The sequence below is a fragment of the Halichoeres trimaculatus genome, unplaced genomic scaffold, assembly GCF_033239565.1.
Source record: "Halichoeres trimaculatus isolate MK-OKI-2021-1 unplaced genomic scaffold, fHalTri1.1 fHalTri1_scaffold_16, whole genome shotgun sequence".
In the NCBI taxonomy this organism is placed as follows: Eukaryota; Metazoa; Chordata; class Actinopteri; order Labriformes; family Labridae; genus Halichoeres; species Halichoeres trimaculatus.
This window is the reverse complement of record NW_027437194.1, coordinates 12,377,326-12,394,764: the sequence shown is the minus strand read 5'-3', so window position 1 is coordinate 12,394,764 and position 17,439 is coordinate 12,377,326. Positions and strand designations below refer to the sequence as shown.

Genomic DNA, 17,439 nt, shown 5'->3' with positions numbered 1-17,439 from the left:
GCTCAAACTTGACAATGTTCTCAATGTTTTCTTAACTTCAGACTTGTCAGTAAGTCTGTAGTCATTTTTTAACAACTATGAAATGTGTCTCTGTGAAATATCCCTTCAAACTGGTTTAGTGAAAATGTGAGTCAGCCTCGTATGGAAAGTTACAAGTGAGAATGTGCTTTAATTTCTTATTTGCATCAGCATCTAAAAAGTACCTTTGAAAATATTTGGTCTTTGGTACTCAGTTTATTGAAGCCCAAGTGAAGGCATATTGGGAAAAAATATTTTATCAGGTCAAAGTAAAAAGAAAGAAAACTGAAACATTGATAATTTTGCAAAGTAAAATACACATAAGAAAAATAGGGAATCTACCAAACCAACATCTCTGCACCGGCACAGTTGTCATGAAGCCAAATTTGACAAAGGTTATGTAGTTGTTTCTTGGAGGACTGCGCTCATATCTGATGGCCTCAAGTCGCTGTCTTGGCGGCTGATTCACAGGCAGTCTGTCCCCTCTGGTGTTCCCAAACAAAACTCACACAATTGAACTTTGTCCCACTTGGAAGGAAAATAACAATAAAGAGCCGGAGAGGGGGGGGGGGGGGGGGGGGGGGGGGGGTAGGAGAGGAGTGAAGGAGTGGTGAGGAATAGGAAGGTTAATTTCTGGAATAATAAAACAAAAACTTGAGAAAAAAAGAGGGAAGGGGAAAGAGGTGAAGTTAAGTGGAAGAAAATTATTTCATCTTCAAAAAAATAATAATGTATTTTTTTTTTTTTTTTTTTTTTTTTTAAAGCAGGGAAACACAACCCTAAGGAAAGTTAAACAATACAGCATTGATGCTTTCTAAAGGTTCAGATGGTGTGCCAAAGCTGCAACAGCACCCTCCAGAGGTCGAAGGAAACACCAACCTATTACTTTTTCTAATAATCCACTCATGTAAAAAGTCATTTTCATTCTGTTATCTATTAAGTTTTCTCTTAGTGCTTACAGCTATGTAAAAATAAAAATAAAAAAATAAACAAAAAAAATCATGTTCCATATAACCATGGAAGCATGGACATACATTTGCTTTCAAACGTGCAGCACAAGGAGGAAATATGGTGAGAAAACAACAAGCTGCAGGTGTATAAAAGAAAAAAAAAACTGCTTCTCAAGTGACTACTAAGGCTACCTCAAAAAGCTCAGGCATACCCATTAACATCTACAGAAAAATTATCCTTTGGCTTTACATTCCTGCTACAGAAACCATCAGCTGACGTCCCCGAGGCTATGACACTGTTTAATACAATCTGTGTTTGAAAACAGTGAATGCCTGATAGACAAAGCCTGTGCCACACAGGCTTTGTGCCACCAAAGGTAACACTGGAGTAGACCTGATCCATCATAAGCAAATGACTGGTAGCAGTTGTTTTGAAGATTAAAGGAGCTAAATATCAGGATGGGAAGATGTGCCTGAAAGTGGGTCAAGGGTTGCTGTGCATCATTTCATTGTCATTCCTTATCATTTCCCTCCTCACTTCCTGTCAACATCTTCAGACGCCTCTCTCGACATGCCACATTAGAAACAGACTTTTGGAAATGTAAGAAACAGTGGTTCACTGTGTCTTTGTAAAAATCATTGATCATCTTCATCATTACCACTGACATTATTTCGGCACCTAAATGTTGCTTATGGAGTTTGAAAAGGTTATATGAAACAAAGATCAGGAACACTACAGGAATGATTAATGGGCTAATTAAAAAGCAGTAATGTGGAACGATATGATTGGCTGATTGACTGCTAAATTTTTTGATCATATTGTTGTGTCATCATAGAATTCTCCCAAGCCCAAAAAGGCCTAAGAGAAACCATTATCAAGAAAAGAGACCAGAAACCAGAAGAAGACAAAAACCAACATTACCGATGGATGTTGTTTCTCTTAGGCTTACAAGCAGAGTGCAAAACTGTTTAACAAACAATCCAAACATGTGGGTGTTCCCTCTGCTGTGCTCTGGGCTTACCGCACTTACCCCGGTTTCACCCCTCAACCTAACCCAGAACATCTCCTGATGGAGAGGAAGTGACGTCCCCCTGACACTCTCTTGAGCTAACTTGTAGTTGTTCACTCCTCGTGCTTTTGATGCCATCACAAACAATTTTATTCAATGTGCACAATCTTTATGACAGGGGGTGTCCAGAATAAACATGGCAAATCTTAGGAAAACACCTCAAAGTATCACTCTTCTTTTCCAAATACTGTTTTTATAAATGTAGCATTGTGAAAAGATCAAACCTTAAATGAGTAATGCTAGGAGTAATAGCAACAATGTAATAGTTGGAAATATACACTCACCAGCCATTTTATTAGGTACACCTGTCTAACTGCTTATTAACGCAAATTTCTAATCAGCCAATCACATAACAGCAACTCAGTGCATTTAGGCATGTAGACATGGTCAAGACAATCTGCTGTAGTTCAAACCGAGCATCAGAATGGGGGAGAAAGGTGATTTAAGTGACTTTGAACGTATGGTTGTTGGTGCCAGACGGGCTGGTCTGAGTACTTCAGAAACTGCTGATCTACTGGGATCTTCACGCACAACCATCTCTAGGGTTTACAGAGAATGGTCTCAAAAAGAGAAAATATCCAGTGAGCAGCAGTTCTGTGGGCCAAAACACCTTGTTGATGCCAGAGGTCAGAGGAGAATGGCCAGACTTGTCCCAGCTGATAGAAAGGCAACAGTAACTCAAATAACCACTGGTTACAACCGAGGTCTGCAGAAGAGCATCTCTGAACGCACAACACATCCAACCTTGAGGCAGATGGGCTACAGCAGCAGAAGACCACACCAGGTGACCCTCCTGTCAGCTAAGAACAGGAAACTGAGGCTACAATTCACACAGCAACACCAAAACTAGACAATAGAAGATTGGAAAAACGTTGCCTGGTCTGATGAGTCTGGATTCCTGCTCCACATTCAGATGGTAGGGTCAGAATTTAGCGTCAACGACATGAAAGCATGGATCCATCCTGCCTTGTATCAACGGGTCAGGCTGCTGGTGGTGGTGGTGTAATGGTGTGGGGGATATTTTCTTGGCACACTTTGGGCCCCTTAGTACCAACTGAGCATGGTTTAAAGTCCACAGCCTACCTGAGTATTGTTGCTGACCATGTCCATCCCTTTATGAGCACAGTGTACCCATCTTCTGATGGCTACTTCCAGCAGGATAACGCTCCATGTCATAAAGCTGGAATCATCTCAGATTGGTTTCTTCAACATGACAATGAGTTCACTGTACTCAAATGGCCTCCACAGTCTCCAGATCTCAATCCAATAGAGCACCTTTGGGATGTTGTAGACGGGATATTCGCATCATGGATGTCCAGCCGACTAATCTGCAGAAACTGCGCAATGCTATCATGTCAATATGGACCAAACTATCTGAGGAATATTTCCAGTACCTTGTTGAATCTATGCCACCAAGGATTAAGGCAGTTTTGAAGGCAAAAGGGGGTTCAACCTGGGACTAACAAATTGTACCAAATAAAGTGGCCAGTGACTGTATGTATTCAAGTTGTGCAGTTTTCTAATGAGCAGAAGTAAAAACAAAATCATGAAAAGAAAACGTTGACAAGTTATTGATCTGACTTCAAAACTTTCCCTTAGACTTCTGATGCAACAACCAGTCTATGATTGACTCATATAGTTTTATGATGGAATTATGCAACAGGTAGAGAGAGAGAGAGAGAGAGAGAGAGAGAGAGAGAGAGAGAAAGAGGGACAGGAAGTGGTGAGGATGCTCGACAGTTACAGCACTCCTGTCTTCATCTCAACGCAATCAGTGTGTTGCAGAGTTTATGCTACACAAAGGAGAAGTGTCGGGGGCGAGAAACATTCAACACCGTCTTCACACAGCCATGTCTGATAAGGTAAGGACATAAAGCTTCAACTTCTACCTGACAGAGTACTTTCTTTTTTCTTCTGTAAGAAATGAGGATGTGTCATCTAACTCTCCCTGTAACTTCTGGATAATGCTGTCCTGGTGTGATGATGGTTTTATCCTCCCATCGGTCATCTATGAAACAATTTTATTTTGTTAAAGAGTTATTTTGTTGAGCATTGACAGGTTGTCTGAGTCAGTCAGGAGGAAGATGAGCTGATGATGGTATCACAAGAGGAAACCAGCAGCACTTCCCTTCAGTCAGGCAGAAAGTAAAACTTGGTGTGGTTGTTCTATCATTTCCATAAATTCAAAACTAATGCTGTATTTATGCCATGAGTGAGAACAGGATTAAATATTTACCTGGGTTCACCTGGTTCTGACCAGTTACATAACACTTCATCACCTTCACACATGCCGTGTAATGTATCCTATCTCTATTATGGGTTTAATGTTTAATTTTTGGATCCACTATCAGTCTGTGATTTTCATTTATTTATTATTCATCATCAGATAGATTATTCTAAGACAGAGTCCTTACTTAAATGCTTTCAATCATTTTCTGAGAGATATGTTTGTTTCTATACAAATGTGTTATAACTGATATATGGGCTCCTTAATTCAGCATGCTTAGTCATCATTCTGAGATATTACCAGGAATAATGACCTAAGGAATAATATATACTGGGCAGTTGGTTTTAAAAACATAAACTTAATCCTAGCAGGGTAGTACTGGACTCTGACGAAGTGTAGATCCTCGTAAGACCTTGCAAAAATCACTAAAACAGGAGTACCAGTTTGAATTCTAGCTGCTTCATTTTGGAAGACAGCAATGAGACAGTTTTATTGGTCTAGCGAGTTTTAGAAAAATATCACTGTTGACTTTCTCTAGATCTGAAAAAAGATGTTTTTCTTCATTTATGATATGCTATGCTCTGTTTAGAATATCAGCTATCCCCATCATTTTCACTGCTGCACTACACAACAGTTCACCAAGGTCCTGTAAAATCTGGTTCCTTGGGCTTTGCAGACCAAAAACTAAAATAGAAATCATCCATGTAATCTGTCCAACTATGCAGAGTGCTAACTAACTCACTCAGGCAAATGCTTAATCCAGCATGTCTTTATTTTCACTGAGCTGTTATATCACTGGTTATGTGTAGACTGCTGCAGAGGAAACCAAACAACCCTAACAAAGACACAACAGTAAACAACCACAATTATTATCTAACATTATCAATCAATATCTTGTTCAGTTTCTTAATTATGTGTACAAACTAAAGGCTGACTGTGAAGTAGATCTTTGAGCTTTCTCAAATGTCACTCATTCTCTCCTGCCTGACCACAATACCACATCCTGAAGCAGCTCTTAAAATAAACAGAGGGGTTGTCTGTCAGGATCTTCGTGGATTGACTGATTGACTAGCTAAATTACATATATTTATATCATTATCAGATCAGTAGTCTTCATTTAAACCTTTTGAAGGTTGTATGTGGAGTGCCTCACTGTGCACTATCTTTATTTTGTATGGTGAGTAGAAGGATCCAGACCAACACTTAAGTTGTTTTTTGTCGTTGTTTTTCTGTGCTTCAACTGAAATATCTTTGTGATTTTACTGCATCATTTGAATAGAAATTTCCAAAAAAACAAACTATTTTAAAGGTTAAAATTGGCCACAGTTCATTTAAACAGCTAAAAGCGGGATTAACACAGTGTTAACAAGCTGACACCATAATTTCTGGTGAGGATTATTTCTTAATGTAGGATACACATGGTAAAAACCTACTGGTACCCACCTACCACCTCCAAGAAGTCTCAGCGAATTTAGCCATGGTGCACCCATCTCACTCGAGGTTAAAACTTCCACAGTTTGAATATCTGCATGTTATAAAAATGTCAATGATAACTCAATACAGCAACGCAATCATAGAGTGGGAACATCTAGATCAGGGGTGCCCAAATTCTTTTCAGTGAAGGGCCAAAAACAAATTAGGGTGTTTTTGTTGCAGTGCATTATATTAAATATGCCTATAGCATAACTGTACAAAATAAATACTTATACAAGTAATTTTGAAAATGAAAACACTTTTCTTTACTGTATTGCACAGCATGAAATTATTGAACATCCATATGGTACCAATTCCAGGCCTATGTCTTCAAAGACACTTAGGGCAATATAACCTGAACAACATGGGACATAGCATACTCCTATGGAATCAAGATGTTGCATTTTCCATCCTTTAAAATAAGGGAAACGTAATAAAACAGGAGACCTGCTTAGATTATTTTTCCCTATAAATGACTACTGTACTTTTACTGTACCATTAATTTCCAAAGATTGTACTCTTTTAAAATATCAACTTTCTGCCTTCATAATATTAGCCATATTGCCATGGGATCAATTTCTGTGAAAAAGTATTCATGTTCCCAACTATTTTAACCTTTTTTTTGCCATGACCCTGCATCATCTCACTCTCTGGTCATGGACTTCCAGATCTGAGCTAACGAGACTAGCGCCTTACTCCAAATGTAACACAGTGTTAATTCATGGTCAGGAAAGGAAGCGCAACAATAAATAAATAATGCATGAGAAATTCAAGCTGCTGACAGTGGGAAAATAGTAATAACAATTAAATATATGTATATATAATATATATTCAACCATAGGCTGCAGGCCAAAAAAATTGCTGGTGGGCCAACTTTGGCCCATGGGCCCCAAATTGGACAGCCCTGATCTAGGTGCATTAAACCTGGGTCCGTTGTCATATATTGTAACTTTAAGGGAGATTATCTTATCAGGTAGGTGGGCATGCTGGTACACTACTCTCTGATTTCTATATGAGGGTCAAATAAAGTCATTGCCTTCAGTTCAGTGAGGGAACTTTTTCACAGTAACATCTCACCAAACAATCCACTGCCACAGTAGATTACTTATGAGGTACTGAAGAAGTCAGTTTAAATGTTGTCTTTTTGTTTGTGCTATTGTTCTTGCCTTCTCAAATGGTTGAGGGTTACGTACACAAACACTGGGACACACACGAGTCCACTCATGCTCTGTTATAAAACAGGGGAGTTTGGTATGTAACTGTTTCCCAATCCTTCTTAATTAGGATCGAGGCTTGTTGTGAGGGATTCTGGGGCTAAAGACTCGCACAAACAGTGGTGGTCACTCAGATCTCACCAGAGGCTCAGACGGAAAGGTCTGCATACTTCACAGCTCTGTAAGTCCTTTGAAAAGTTTGAGGGAGTAAAATTTAAACTTGAAAAACTGAGTTAGAGATTTTTTGAAGACTGTTACTGCTAATGAAACCTGAGATTTTTTGAAGACTATGACTGCTAACGAAACCTGAGTCAACAGGCTAAGTGGTGCAGTTTTTACATCAGCTGACAGGTGCTTTGCATTGGCTCTCATGCAAATGCCACACACATTGTGTAACTTTCTCTCTTCTTCCTCATCCACAGGAGTGGTGTACCTGGAAAATGCAGTTTTAGTAGAGCCAACTGAAGATAAATTGCTGCTTCTGGTTGTTTGTCATTGAGCAGAAACAAGGAACTAGCCAGCCTCATAGCTGGAGGAAGAACATCTCAGCTTCCCTCTGATCAAGTTCTCTCTGTGAGAAAGATGTCGACTTCTTCTATCACTGACAGCATGAGGAGAGGAACCATGGCCGCCAAAATGTCAAAGGATCATAAAAAAGTAAGAAATGTTATTATCAATCATCATGGAAGGAAACATTTGAAACATCCACATCCTGTTTTACCTTAATGACACCAACAACTGAAAAAAAGTCATTTAAAGTTACCTTTACAGTACCATTTCTTACATGCCTTGTCTACGTGTTAAAGACAGAAGACTTGTCTAATAGTCACAAGGGAGTTTGAATGTATTTCATGAATGTTAAGAAAATACATCAAAGCTGGGTGTTTATTTCAATGCTCAAACACTGCCTTTCATTTCTCCTTCAAGCCCACACCAGCTTCTCTGAAAGGAGCCATCCAGCTGGGCATTGGTTACGCTGTAGGAAACCTCAGCTCAAAACCAGACCGAGACGTTCTCATGCAGGACTTCTCTGTGGTGGAGAGTGTTTACCTGCCCAGGTATGGACTCCTTACTTTATTTGACATGTATCTTAACTAAATTAGATTATTTCAAACCATTTCCAAACACTCTTTAATTATCAAACACTTTGTTTAATATTACATGAGATTAAAACAGTGCAGATGTGTGAGGAAATATTGCTCTATTCAAATGAATATCTAAAATTTGGGGGTAGGTTTTGGGCTTTGTTGAACTTTGAAAGAAAATATGGAGAGGAAAGTACAAAATGATATGCAGCAAATGTTTAAGGCTTCAAAAATACTACAAGATATTCTTTTGTTTTACAAGTCCTAAACAAGGAAATTTGAAGTCATTGGTTTTGTTTGTATTTCTCTTTCAAAGCACAGATGTGTAAGACAAAACAGGAAGCAGCTAACTACTGGAAGATTACACTCTAATAGCTTGATTCATGAGAATAACACACTTTTAAGCAACAGTTCTTTGGTTTTTACTCACCATAGAAGGAAAAGTACAGGTCCAAGGTTATTAAATCAGAAAAATAGTTCTATTCTGTTACTGTCTCAGTAAATCATGACAAGAATCTAGCATGCAATGCAGCTGGATTAGCGCAGCTGAATCCTTTTTCTTTTATTTTCTTTTTTTTTGACATGTTGAAGTGCAGCATGCTTGAAAAGCATTTTGTTGTTGTTGTGAGATCAGTGATATTTTTGTGCGCCTAAACCAGTACATTTATTTGTTTTCAAGTGAGGGCAGCAACCTGACCCCAGCTCATCACTTCCCTGACTTCCGTATGAAAACGTACGCACCACTGGCCTTTCGTTATTTCAGAGAGCTGTTTGGCATCAAACCCGACGACTATCTGGTACGAGTAAAGCTCTCCATCATTCTGATACAACACTGTGTGACGTAAGTTTCAGTGGATTAGGTTGCTACACTTGTTCTTTCTTAAAACTGTTGCGTCATTCTGTATTTCAGTACTCTATCTGTAATGAGCCTCTGATCGAGCTTTCTAACCCTGGAGCCAGCAGTTCCTGGTTCTACCTCACCAGTGACGATGAGTTCATCATCAAGACGGTGCAGCACAAAGAGGCAGAGTTCCTGCAGAAGCTGCTTCCTGGTTACTACATGGTGAGCTCCTGTTTTCATCATGAACTGCACATTATCACAACACTGCTTTCAGGGGTAATTATGCAGAAACACACTCTGCAGAAGTTGTTTTTCAGATGATTGAAGTTACATTTACATGTGATGTGACATCAAAACCAACCTCATGCTCCCTTAAAGTCAAATTAACAGCATTAAGATTGTTTCTTTCTATATTGTGATTTTAATGCTTCTAACTGCTCTGAAGGGATAGGTGTTAGACCAAATGGCACACTGGAAAAACAGCATATGTGTACAGCAAGTGAGAGATACAACTATAAAAAGAGTGAAAAATGAGTCAGTGGAAACGATTTACACTTAAAAGGAAATGCCAGCACAGTAACACAGGTCATCAAGATTGGAAGGAAGTAACTCACCCTACACTTCACAGACTAAATGGACAGCTAATCACCTCACAGGACAAGGAAACATTTATGTTTCTTTTTTGTACCATGTCTTTGCTCTAATACACAGTATAGCCACTGTGCCGTTTACTTATTTATTTATTTTATCATTTATCTCCTTATATTTTATATTTCTACCCCTTTCCTCTTTTTATATTGCTATCTGATTTTATGTTCATATATATTTTCACCTGTTTTGTAGAATTGACTCAGGAAGAAAAAAATCCATTACTTGTACTGCCCTGTACCAGTGCAAATTGCATTAAAAATCTAAGGTTATCTTCTTTGAGTTTGTGATACTTTACTTTTTGGGTTTGTCTTCAACGTTCATTTGATGAATGAGTTGATAGCAGGAGCTTTATACAGTTTTCTCTCTGTAATCTCAAACTGTGTTATTCTCCCTCTTATTGCAGAATTTGAATCAGAACCCAAGGACATTACTGCCAAAGTTTTATGGTCTTTACTGCATCCAGTGTGGCAGCACCACTGTCCGTGTGGTGGTGATGAACAATGTGCTGCCACGGGCCCTGAAGATGCACTACAAGTACGACCTGAAAGGCTCTTCATACAAACGTCGTGCCTCACGCAAGGAGCGGTCTAAGCCTTTCCCCACATTCAAAGACTTGGACTTTCAGGAGATGCACGAGGGCCTGCACTTTGACCATGAGACTTATAACGCTTTGATGAAGACCCTGCAGAGGGACTGTCGGGTAAGTTTTCAGAAACCAAATAATCTCTGAAAAAATAGCTTTACTTGAATGGGAGAGATAAGTTATGTGAATGACATGTTATCTGTGACACTAAATATTGTGCAATGTCACTTTTGGCGTCTTAACTCTCAGAGAGCACCGTGAGGAACTAAAAACATATACAGCTCTTTGGACAGCTCGAGGTCATGTATGTGTTTTGTGTTTTAATCACCTGTTTTGTATTTCTGTCAGTCAAATATTATTCTCTTTTTGTCTTCCATGGACACAGTCTTGACTGGCTTTAGCCAATGATCATGCAGTCCCCCTTTCCTTTGATAACATTACGCAACCATGAGCACATATTTCTACAGCATGTTCCCTTCACTTGGCCTCGAGCTGTTATGATGACCTCATTAGCGCCTGCCTGTTAATTCATTAGACTGAAACAACAGTGGCCACTTGATGGAGGATTAAAACCAAAGCACCTGACTCATATTATCAGGCTCAGGAACTGGACTCCAGCGCTCAAACTAGCCTATCAGAGTGTTATGTGTTCCCATCATGCTTCAGTGTAATAGCTTATTTTGTGTTAAGTAACAATACAGTAAGTAAGAGCCTCATTGTTTACAGGAGTTTGTTTGGTCAGACGGATTGAAACTTATAAAGTTCATTCTTTGGTTTGCAGATCCAGTCCGCTTTACGCAAAACAAGTCCACAGCTTGTTGAAAGTTTAAAGTGGGAGGCTAAAAATAGGAAACTATTCGTCACACACCTTTCAAGTCTTGTTATGCATTAATCAGATTTACAGTTGAGAACATACTGTTCTTTGAAAGTTAAGCCATTTTCATTGTACTGATATGGTTTAAGTTTCGCAGTGGAAAGAGTTTACTACAGCTCACAGTAAGCACTTTTTGGATGGTGTCAGTGTCTGAGCTCACCACACCTGGCTAGCTAGCTAAGCAGCATAGGTAGCTAAATAACCAGCTTACATTTTAGCCTCTTAAAATGACCATGCCTATTAAGCATTCTCTAATTGTTGCTTAGCTTCTGACTCACCTTGTTATCAAGAAAAAACTGAGATAAAAATGCCGTGTGAGAAATAGCCCAGTAGTGAACCGTACATATCAATATTATCATAATCATTATATTAATCTAGCTAGGATAGCATATGGTTATAAGACACAATATCAGGGCTGACTACAGTTGCTGATTATGATATATTATCATGGGTTAGGTCAACAAAATCAAACTAATTTACAGTAAAAATAGGAAATAAAACAGCACAAAGCTTACAATAATTAAACTGGTTTGATAAACATAATGGAAATAAGTTGAATATCACTTACTGAGCTAGCTACACAAACTTGTGGAGCATACTTCTTACAACAACGAGAGCAAGCATTCAAAATCAAACTGCCTGAATGTTGTGTAAATCCGCTGGGTGTCTTACCTCTGCTGTTTTATTTCCCTCACTGTTGAGTGAATGTCTTTATTGAGAAGAGTTTCTTAATCTAGGATTCTGTCTACCCTCAGGTTCTGGAGAGCTTTAAGATCATGGACTACAGCCTCCTCTTGGGTATTCACATTTTGAACAGAAAGCCACTTAGCAGAGGAAGCCGATGCGACAGCAGGAAAGGACAAAAGGTTCTTTACTCCACTGCTTTAGAGTCCATTCAGGCCGGTGTGAGGGACCCCGATCCTGTGGCCGATGATGAAACGTGAGTCGAGTTGTTTTCTAGTGTTGTTTGGATCTTAATTTTATAACAATTTTCCTTGACTTTGTTTCATCTGCTTCAAATTGCCTTCAAAAAAATCTCAGAATTCAACATAACTCCAAACAGTGTGGTACTTTTAATTTTTATATCATACACTGATTTTCTCTTATACTGTTGTGCTCTAATTTTAAAGCCCATATAATAAGTTTTTGTTAGTGGTGGTCGTGTTTGTGAAATAGACTGAAATTTAGATCATTTCTCCTCCATGAGTAGCTAAAAATGGGAAGATGGTGCCACAAACGAATTGAGGTCATCTATACAAAATTTTTGTTGCAGGAACTATGACTCTTTTTTAGGAAACAGGGTCTATATTTATTCATGGGGTAGTTAATCTAAACCTCCTGCTCAAGGAATTATACGTAGGTGGGTCAGGTTGGTGTAAAGTTTCATAAGCAAAAAAAAAAAAGTTTCATAAGCAGCTACAAACTCCTCACAGAAGCTTTAAAGTCCCTGCCAGTTAAATAAAGATTATTATTGTTATTATTATTATTATTATTATTATTATTATTATTATTATTATTATTATTATTATTATTATTATTATTATTATTATTATTGTTATCATTATTACACACTAACTGGTCTTTTTTCAGATTTGGAGGAATTCCTGCCAAACACAAAGATGAGAACCTACTCATCTTTTTAGGAATCATTGATATCCTTCAGTCCTACAGGTGAGTTCACAGTATCACACACCTGCCCATACACTATTAGTCTTCATCTCAAGCATGTAAACAGGTGTTCACCAGAGTGGTTTCTCTGACTTTTGTAGACATTTTTTAATACTCAAATTAATCGTAGTCTACTAGGGACTCTAAACCATAAAGTGTATTTACGATAATTTAACAAGTGATCATTAGTTTGTTTTAATGACTTTTTCCAGGTTCATGAAAAAGATGGAGCACTCCTGGAAAGCTCTGGTGCATGATGGGGTATGTAACTAAACATACTTCTCTTCTCCTGAAGGTCTGAGTGTGTATTTCAGCGCTTATGTTTCATATCTACACTTGTGTTTGCGTATATCTGAAAGCTTTGTTTGCTTTTCAGGACACGGTGTCGGTTCACAGGCCCAGTTTTTACGCCGACAGATTCTTGAATTTTATGGGCTCGACTGTATTTAAAAAGATTCATCGTAAGTTGTTGCAACACACAAACACAGTGTTGTATATTTTGCATATTTGTAGTACAATATAAATTTTTATATATTTTTTTTTTGTTTGTGTCAGCTATTAGAGGGGCATCTTCAAAGAGGAAGAAGACTTCCTTCTATGCAGTGAGGTCTGCCTCTCAGGAGCTTCTGTCAGTACGCAGGGAGGAGAAGAAGGAGGAGAAGAAGGCACAGAGCATGGACAACCTGGATGGAAACTGTAAGCCGTAACAACTTTTTTAAGATACTTTATCTTTATACCTTGGATCTCAATTATTTTATGTATCTGATTCTGAATCTGCTTTTGGCGATAGTTTACACCTCCTCCAAACAACCTGATCTCTTGCCAAGACCCGCTGTCTCTTTTGAGTCCCCTAAAGCTGAGGAAAAGGAATTTGGCAACAGGTAATGTCCGACTTCAGATCGTCAGTGATGACATGTATGTTGGAATTGTTGAAGGGGTTGTGACCACTTCGGGGGCAAACACAAGAGCTAGATAACATCAGATAAAATCTTTACTGTTTATTTTTTCTCATGTTACAGTGAGGACCGCCGAGCCTCAAGTTCAACAATTGCTCTGGATTACCCTTTGCCCTCTCTCGATGCGAGCCAGTCAGACTCAGAACAGGACGACTACTTGGTATGAAACGGTTTTGTTTCTAAAACCCTGGAATTTTAAACTTAGAGCTTGACAAAGGTTATGGTTCACTTTATACTCCCTGGTTTACCTGTTATTTATTGCTCTGGCTCTAAGTTGTAGATGTAGAGAACACCATCCAGTCTTGAGATTTAGACTTTTGGCTTGTTTTTCCAAAGATAATTTTAGGTTTTGAAGTAACAGTGGAGAAACTGGCATTTTTGATGCCGTAACGTTTGTTCTGAAGGACTAAACCTGTGATTTGGTGTTTACAACGGTTAATAATTTTCAAACCCTGAGGTTATACCAAACAAGTTGATTAATATAAGGGATTTATTAAGGGGACATATTTCTTGCAGCTTGTCTCTCGCAGTCATTAATGTTCATCCTATATCATGACCTTGACCAAAAAGGAGTAGGCATTATACTTTTTGTTCGTGTATTTGGGAGGAGTGCAATGAAACCAGGGGTCACTGGGTGTTTCTGCATTTTCAGCGTCACACAGTCTCACCCAGGAGACCCAGCTGGAGTTGATCAGTGGTTTTTCTTCCCAGAATCCATAAACTGTAAGCAGCAAATAAACATCCTGAACATTTTTTACAGGTTTTCTTTTTAATCTTGTCTTAGATCTACAAAGGAGCATAGTGGTCCTTATGACAGCTCCATTTTGACACATGTAAGCTAGAGGAATCCTTTGTGTATCAAGGAGACCATGCTTTGTTTTTTTATGCTTTTATCTTCCTTCTTGCAGTTTGCTGCTTTTTTGACTTTCTTTGGTAATGGAGGACCTGTGCACTTGCATCTTGTGACTTCTGTTTTTCATGACTCAGCAGTCCTACTTTCCTGTGCTCTCCCTCTCCAACCTCTGCGTCAGCCTCAGAAACTTCCATCAGTCCTCTTTTCCTACAGTACTTTTCTTACATAACCAACAAATCCTCATTCAGGCTTAAGTGAAGCTTTTCTTCACACCCATTTAGCAGTTCTCTGGCTCTGCAGACGTCTGAGCTAATCTAATCTTAAAACCTCTGAGAGACAACAGAGGGATTCAAAACCAAAGAACAGAGAAGGAGAGAGAAATAAAGGAGACAGATTTGAATATTCAGAGATGTTCTAGACGTTTCTGGATATTTTTTACAGTCTGTTTGGGTTTAATTGATTTATTTCAAGTGTGTACTTCACTGTGTAACTGTGTACTATGTAAAAATTATGCAGTTTGTTAAACATTGGAACATCTGTTCACTTTCTTTCAGGGACACTCTAGTTTTCAGTTCATTGAGGCACCAGTATTAGCTCCTACATACACAAAACCTGCACCGATTTGCATGCCTTGAAAAACTGTAAGACCCAGCAGGAGGCTTTAGTCATCCGTCATAAGTGATGTCACGCAAACTGGCAGGGAAATCATGAAAGTGTCCTCGCACCTGAAATAGAAGCCTTCCACTGGGGCAAGTTTTCCATGCAGCTAATGTGGAGAACACGTACAAAAAAGGAAGCAATAAAGTTTGTTCAAAAGTATCCTTATCACTTCTGCATCTACAACCACAATCAAAAAAAGGTTTAGTTTTTAATCTGAGTCCTTAATGATTTTAGCTCAGAATATTTCCATCTTTTATATTGATGAAATAAAACATCTGTATGATAACTGACTTCAAATGTAAAATGAGACAGAGCACCCACATTGTCTATCACTTATAATTGAACACACAACACTACTTATGCACCTGCAACCTGTGATGCACACAGACCCTTTTTCCTTTGCATGCTACTTTGTTTTTGCCTGTTCTCAACAAACATGGAAATTATAAGAAACAGCTATCGAGAATTACAGCAGGAATAGTTCATTTTAAACCCCACTCCTCTATGTTTGTTCATAGATATTTGAGTATCAGTGACTTCAGCCCCTATCACCACATACCGTTCTTTATTTCCTAAATGACAAAGACTAAATTGTCTGTTTTGCTTTGTTCTAGTGAGGAGTAATGAGAGATCCCTCTTCCTCTCCTGCCTTCCAGACCTTTGACCTCCCAGTGTCACAGAGTCAGTGCATCAGGACTTTACAGCAGAATGAATGCAACACAAACTACGAGCAGTTACTGAATTCACTGTGAGCACCATTCTGTGCCTTTCTCCTTGACTTTCCTTTTTGAAACTAAATGTGCCAAATTACTGGTTCATCTGTAGAAATCTTTAAACAGCAGACTTGGTTACAAACTGTGTTTATGTAGCTGTGTACGGGAGCTGCTGTTAACTTTAAAACACTATGAAACTCTTTTTAACACTTTGATAGTAAGAGTTTCAGTTTTAGTACCCTTGGTTGTCGGATTTTTTGTGAAATGTTCAAAAGAAAAAAAAAAGCCCAGAGGCTGGAACTCTGAGGAAAGATATTGTTTTTTTTTTTTATCTTAATCAGCAGATGTTTTGGTTTTCAGATCATGAGCCTCGTTGATGTTATTTTGGTTTCAGAAATCTGAGTGCAACGTGCCAATTCAGCTGTCAGAACATGTCAATGTGCATTTGAAGTCATATACATGTCTAGATTTCTGATTCAAGACTCTTGAGATATATTTGAGTGTTAAAATGTGTTGGGTTTTTTTCTGTAATGAAATATATTCTGAACAGTTAACAGTCCTAAACATTTCATGCATCTCTTTGCCATGGATCTAACTTTAAATTCACAAGGTTTTTAAATCAATGCCTGTTTGAAACTGTTTTTAATCCTTGTGGTAAAATATCAACCAAACTTTAGGTCCCATCTCGTGTCTTCTGTGGAAATCTGTACTTTGATTACATTCAAAAGCTTACTACTGTATTAAAGCAATGCTTTTTGACTTCTGTGCAATAAATTTAGATATTCTTGAGTATATATAACTTTGGAATTCTTTTATTGGGTCTAACTTTCATTGTAATCATGTAAAACAGGGTCTTTAACGTTTTTCAGACCAAGGACCCCAGGGTCTAGTATCATATATAAACACACCTTGTTATGAGGCATTTAATTTTAAACTATCTCAATTACACAGAAATTTTAGCCTGCATGTATCCATCAATATGTGTTCGAAGACATTAACTTATGCAAATAAAATATTTGGAAACAATTGTTTGAAAATAGGAAAAATTGCCAAGTCTACCAAAAATGTCATGGACCCCTGCAGCAGAACCTCCATCAAATATATATATATATATATATATATATATATATATATATATATATATATATATATATATATATATATATATATACCACTTAAATAAATTCTGTGAAATGTGTGTACTGTCATGTTGTATTGAGACACAAGAGGGCGCAACAATGTAGAGTAAAAAAGGCATGAACGTTTTTTTTGTTTTTTGTTTTTGGTTTTGTTTTTTGCTTTTTTTTGTAGTTTTTTTTTTTTTTTGTAGTTTTTTTTGTAGTTTTTGTAGTTTTTGTAGTTTTTCCCATGTAGGCTTAACACCGTTATTATTAGCCTCCAAACTGGTCTGATTATCTCCAGTAAGCCAAACCAAATCTGAGAAGTTTCACAAAAAAACTATATTTTGATACTAGCTTATATCTGTTTATTATAAAAATTGAAATTTTACACTATATAGTGTGAGGTGAAAACATTGCAGGTTTAAAGGAGTTCAGTTAAAATTACTTTGAGAAAACCATCTGCTGGAAACATGAATGTGTCT

General features: G+C 38.0%; 1 protein-coding gene across 2 annotated transcripts; it reads left to right on the top strand.

Annotated features, from left to right (window-relative positions):
* Nucleotides 1-3,843: 3,843 nt before the first annotated feature.
* Nucleotides 3,844-16,172, top strand: pip5k1ba (phosphatidylinositol-4-phosphate 5-kinase, type I, beta a). 2 transcript variants are annotated; one of them, XM_074690539.1, is made up of 15 exons: nucleotides 3,844-3,900; nucleotides 7,456-7,609; nucleotides 7,880-8,010; nucleotides 8,717-8,834; nucleotides 8,948-9,100; nucleotides 9,933-10,229; nucleotides 11,742-11,926; nucleotides 12,577-12,657; nucleotides 12,867-12,915; nucleotides 13,031-13,115; nucleotides 13,210-13,350; nucleotides 13,445-13,535; nucleotides 13,674-13,770; nucleotides 14,263-14,333; nucleotides 15,738-16,172. In XM_074690539.1, the coding sequence occupies exons 2-14, from the start codon at nucleotides 7,535-7,537 to the stop codon at nucleotides 14,299-14,301; spliced, it is 1,542 nt and encodes a 513-aa protein (XP_074546640.1). In that variant the 5' UTR covers nucleotides 3,844-3,900; nucleotides 7,456-7,534; the 3' UTR covers nucleotides 14,302-14,333; nucleotides 15,738-16,172. The 2 variants fall into 2 exon arrangements, with proteins under 2 accessions (XP_074546640.1, XP_074546641.1); XM_074690540.1 differs by lacking the exons at nucleotides 3,844-3,900; nucleotides 14,263-14,333 and adding an exon at nucleotides 7,024-7,133.
* The last annotated feature ends 1,267 nt before the right edge of the window (nucleotides 16,173-17,439 follow it).

Coding starts and splice junctions, on each gene's coding strand:
- pip5k1ba (XM_074690539.1), top strand. CDS start 7,535: ATGTCGACTTCTTCTATCACTGACAGCATGAGGAGAGGAACCATGGCC. Junction 11,927..12,576: donor CCTGTGGCCGATGATGAAAC/GTGAGTCGAGTT, acceptor GTCTTTTTTCAG/ATTTGGAGGAATTCCTGCCA. Junction 13,351..13,444: donor GGACAACCTGGATGGAAACT/GTAAGCCGTAAC, acceptor TTTTGGCGATAG/TTTACACCTCCTCCAAACAA.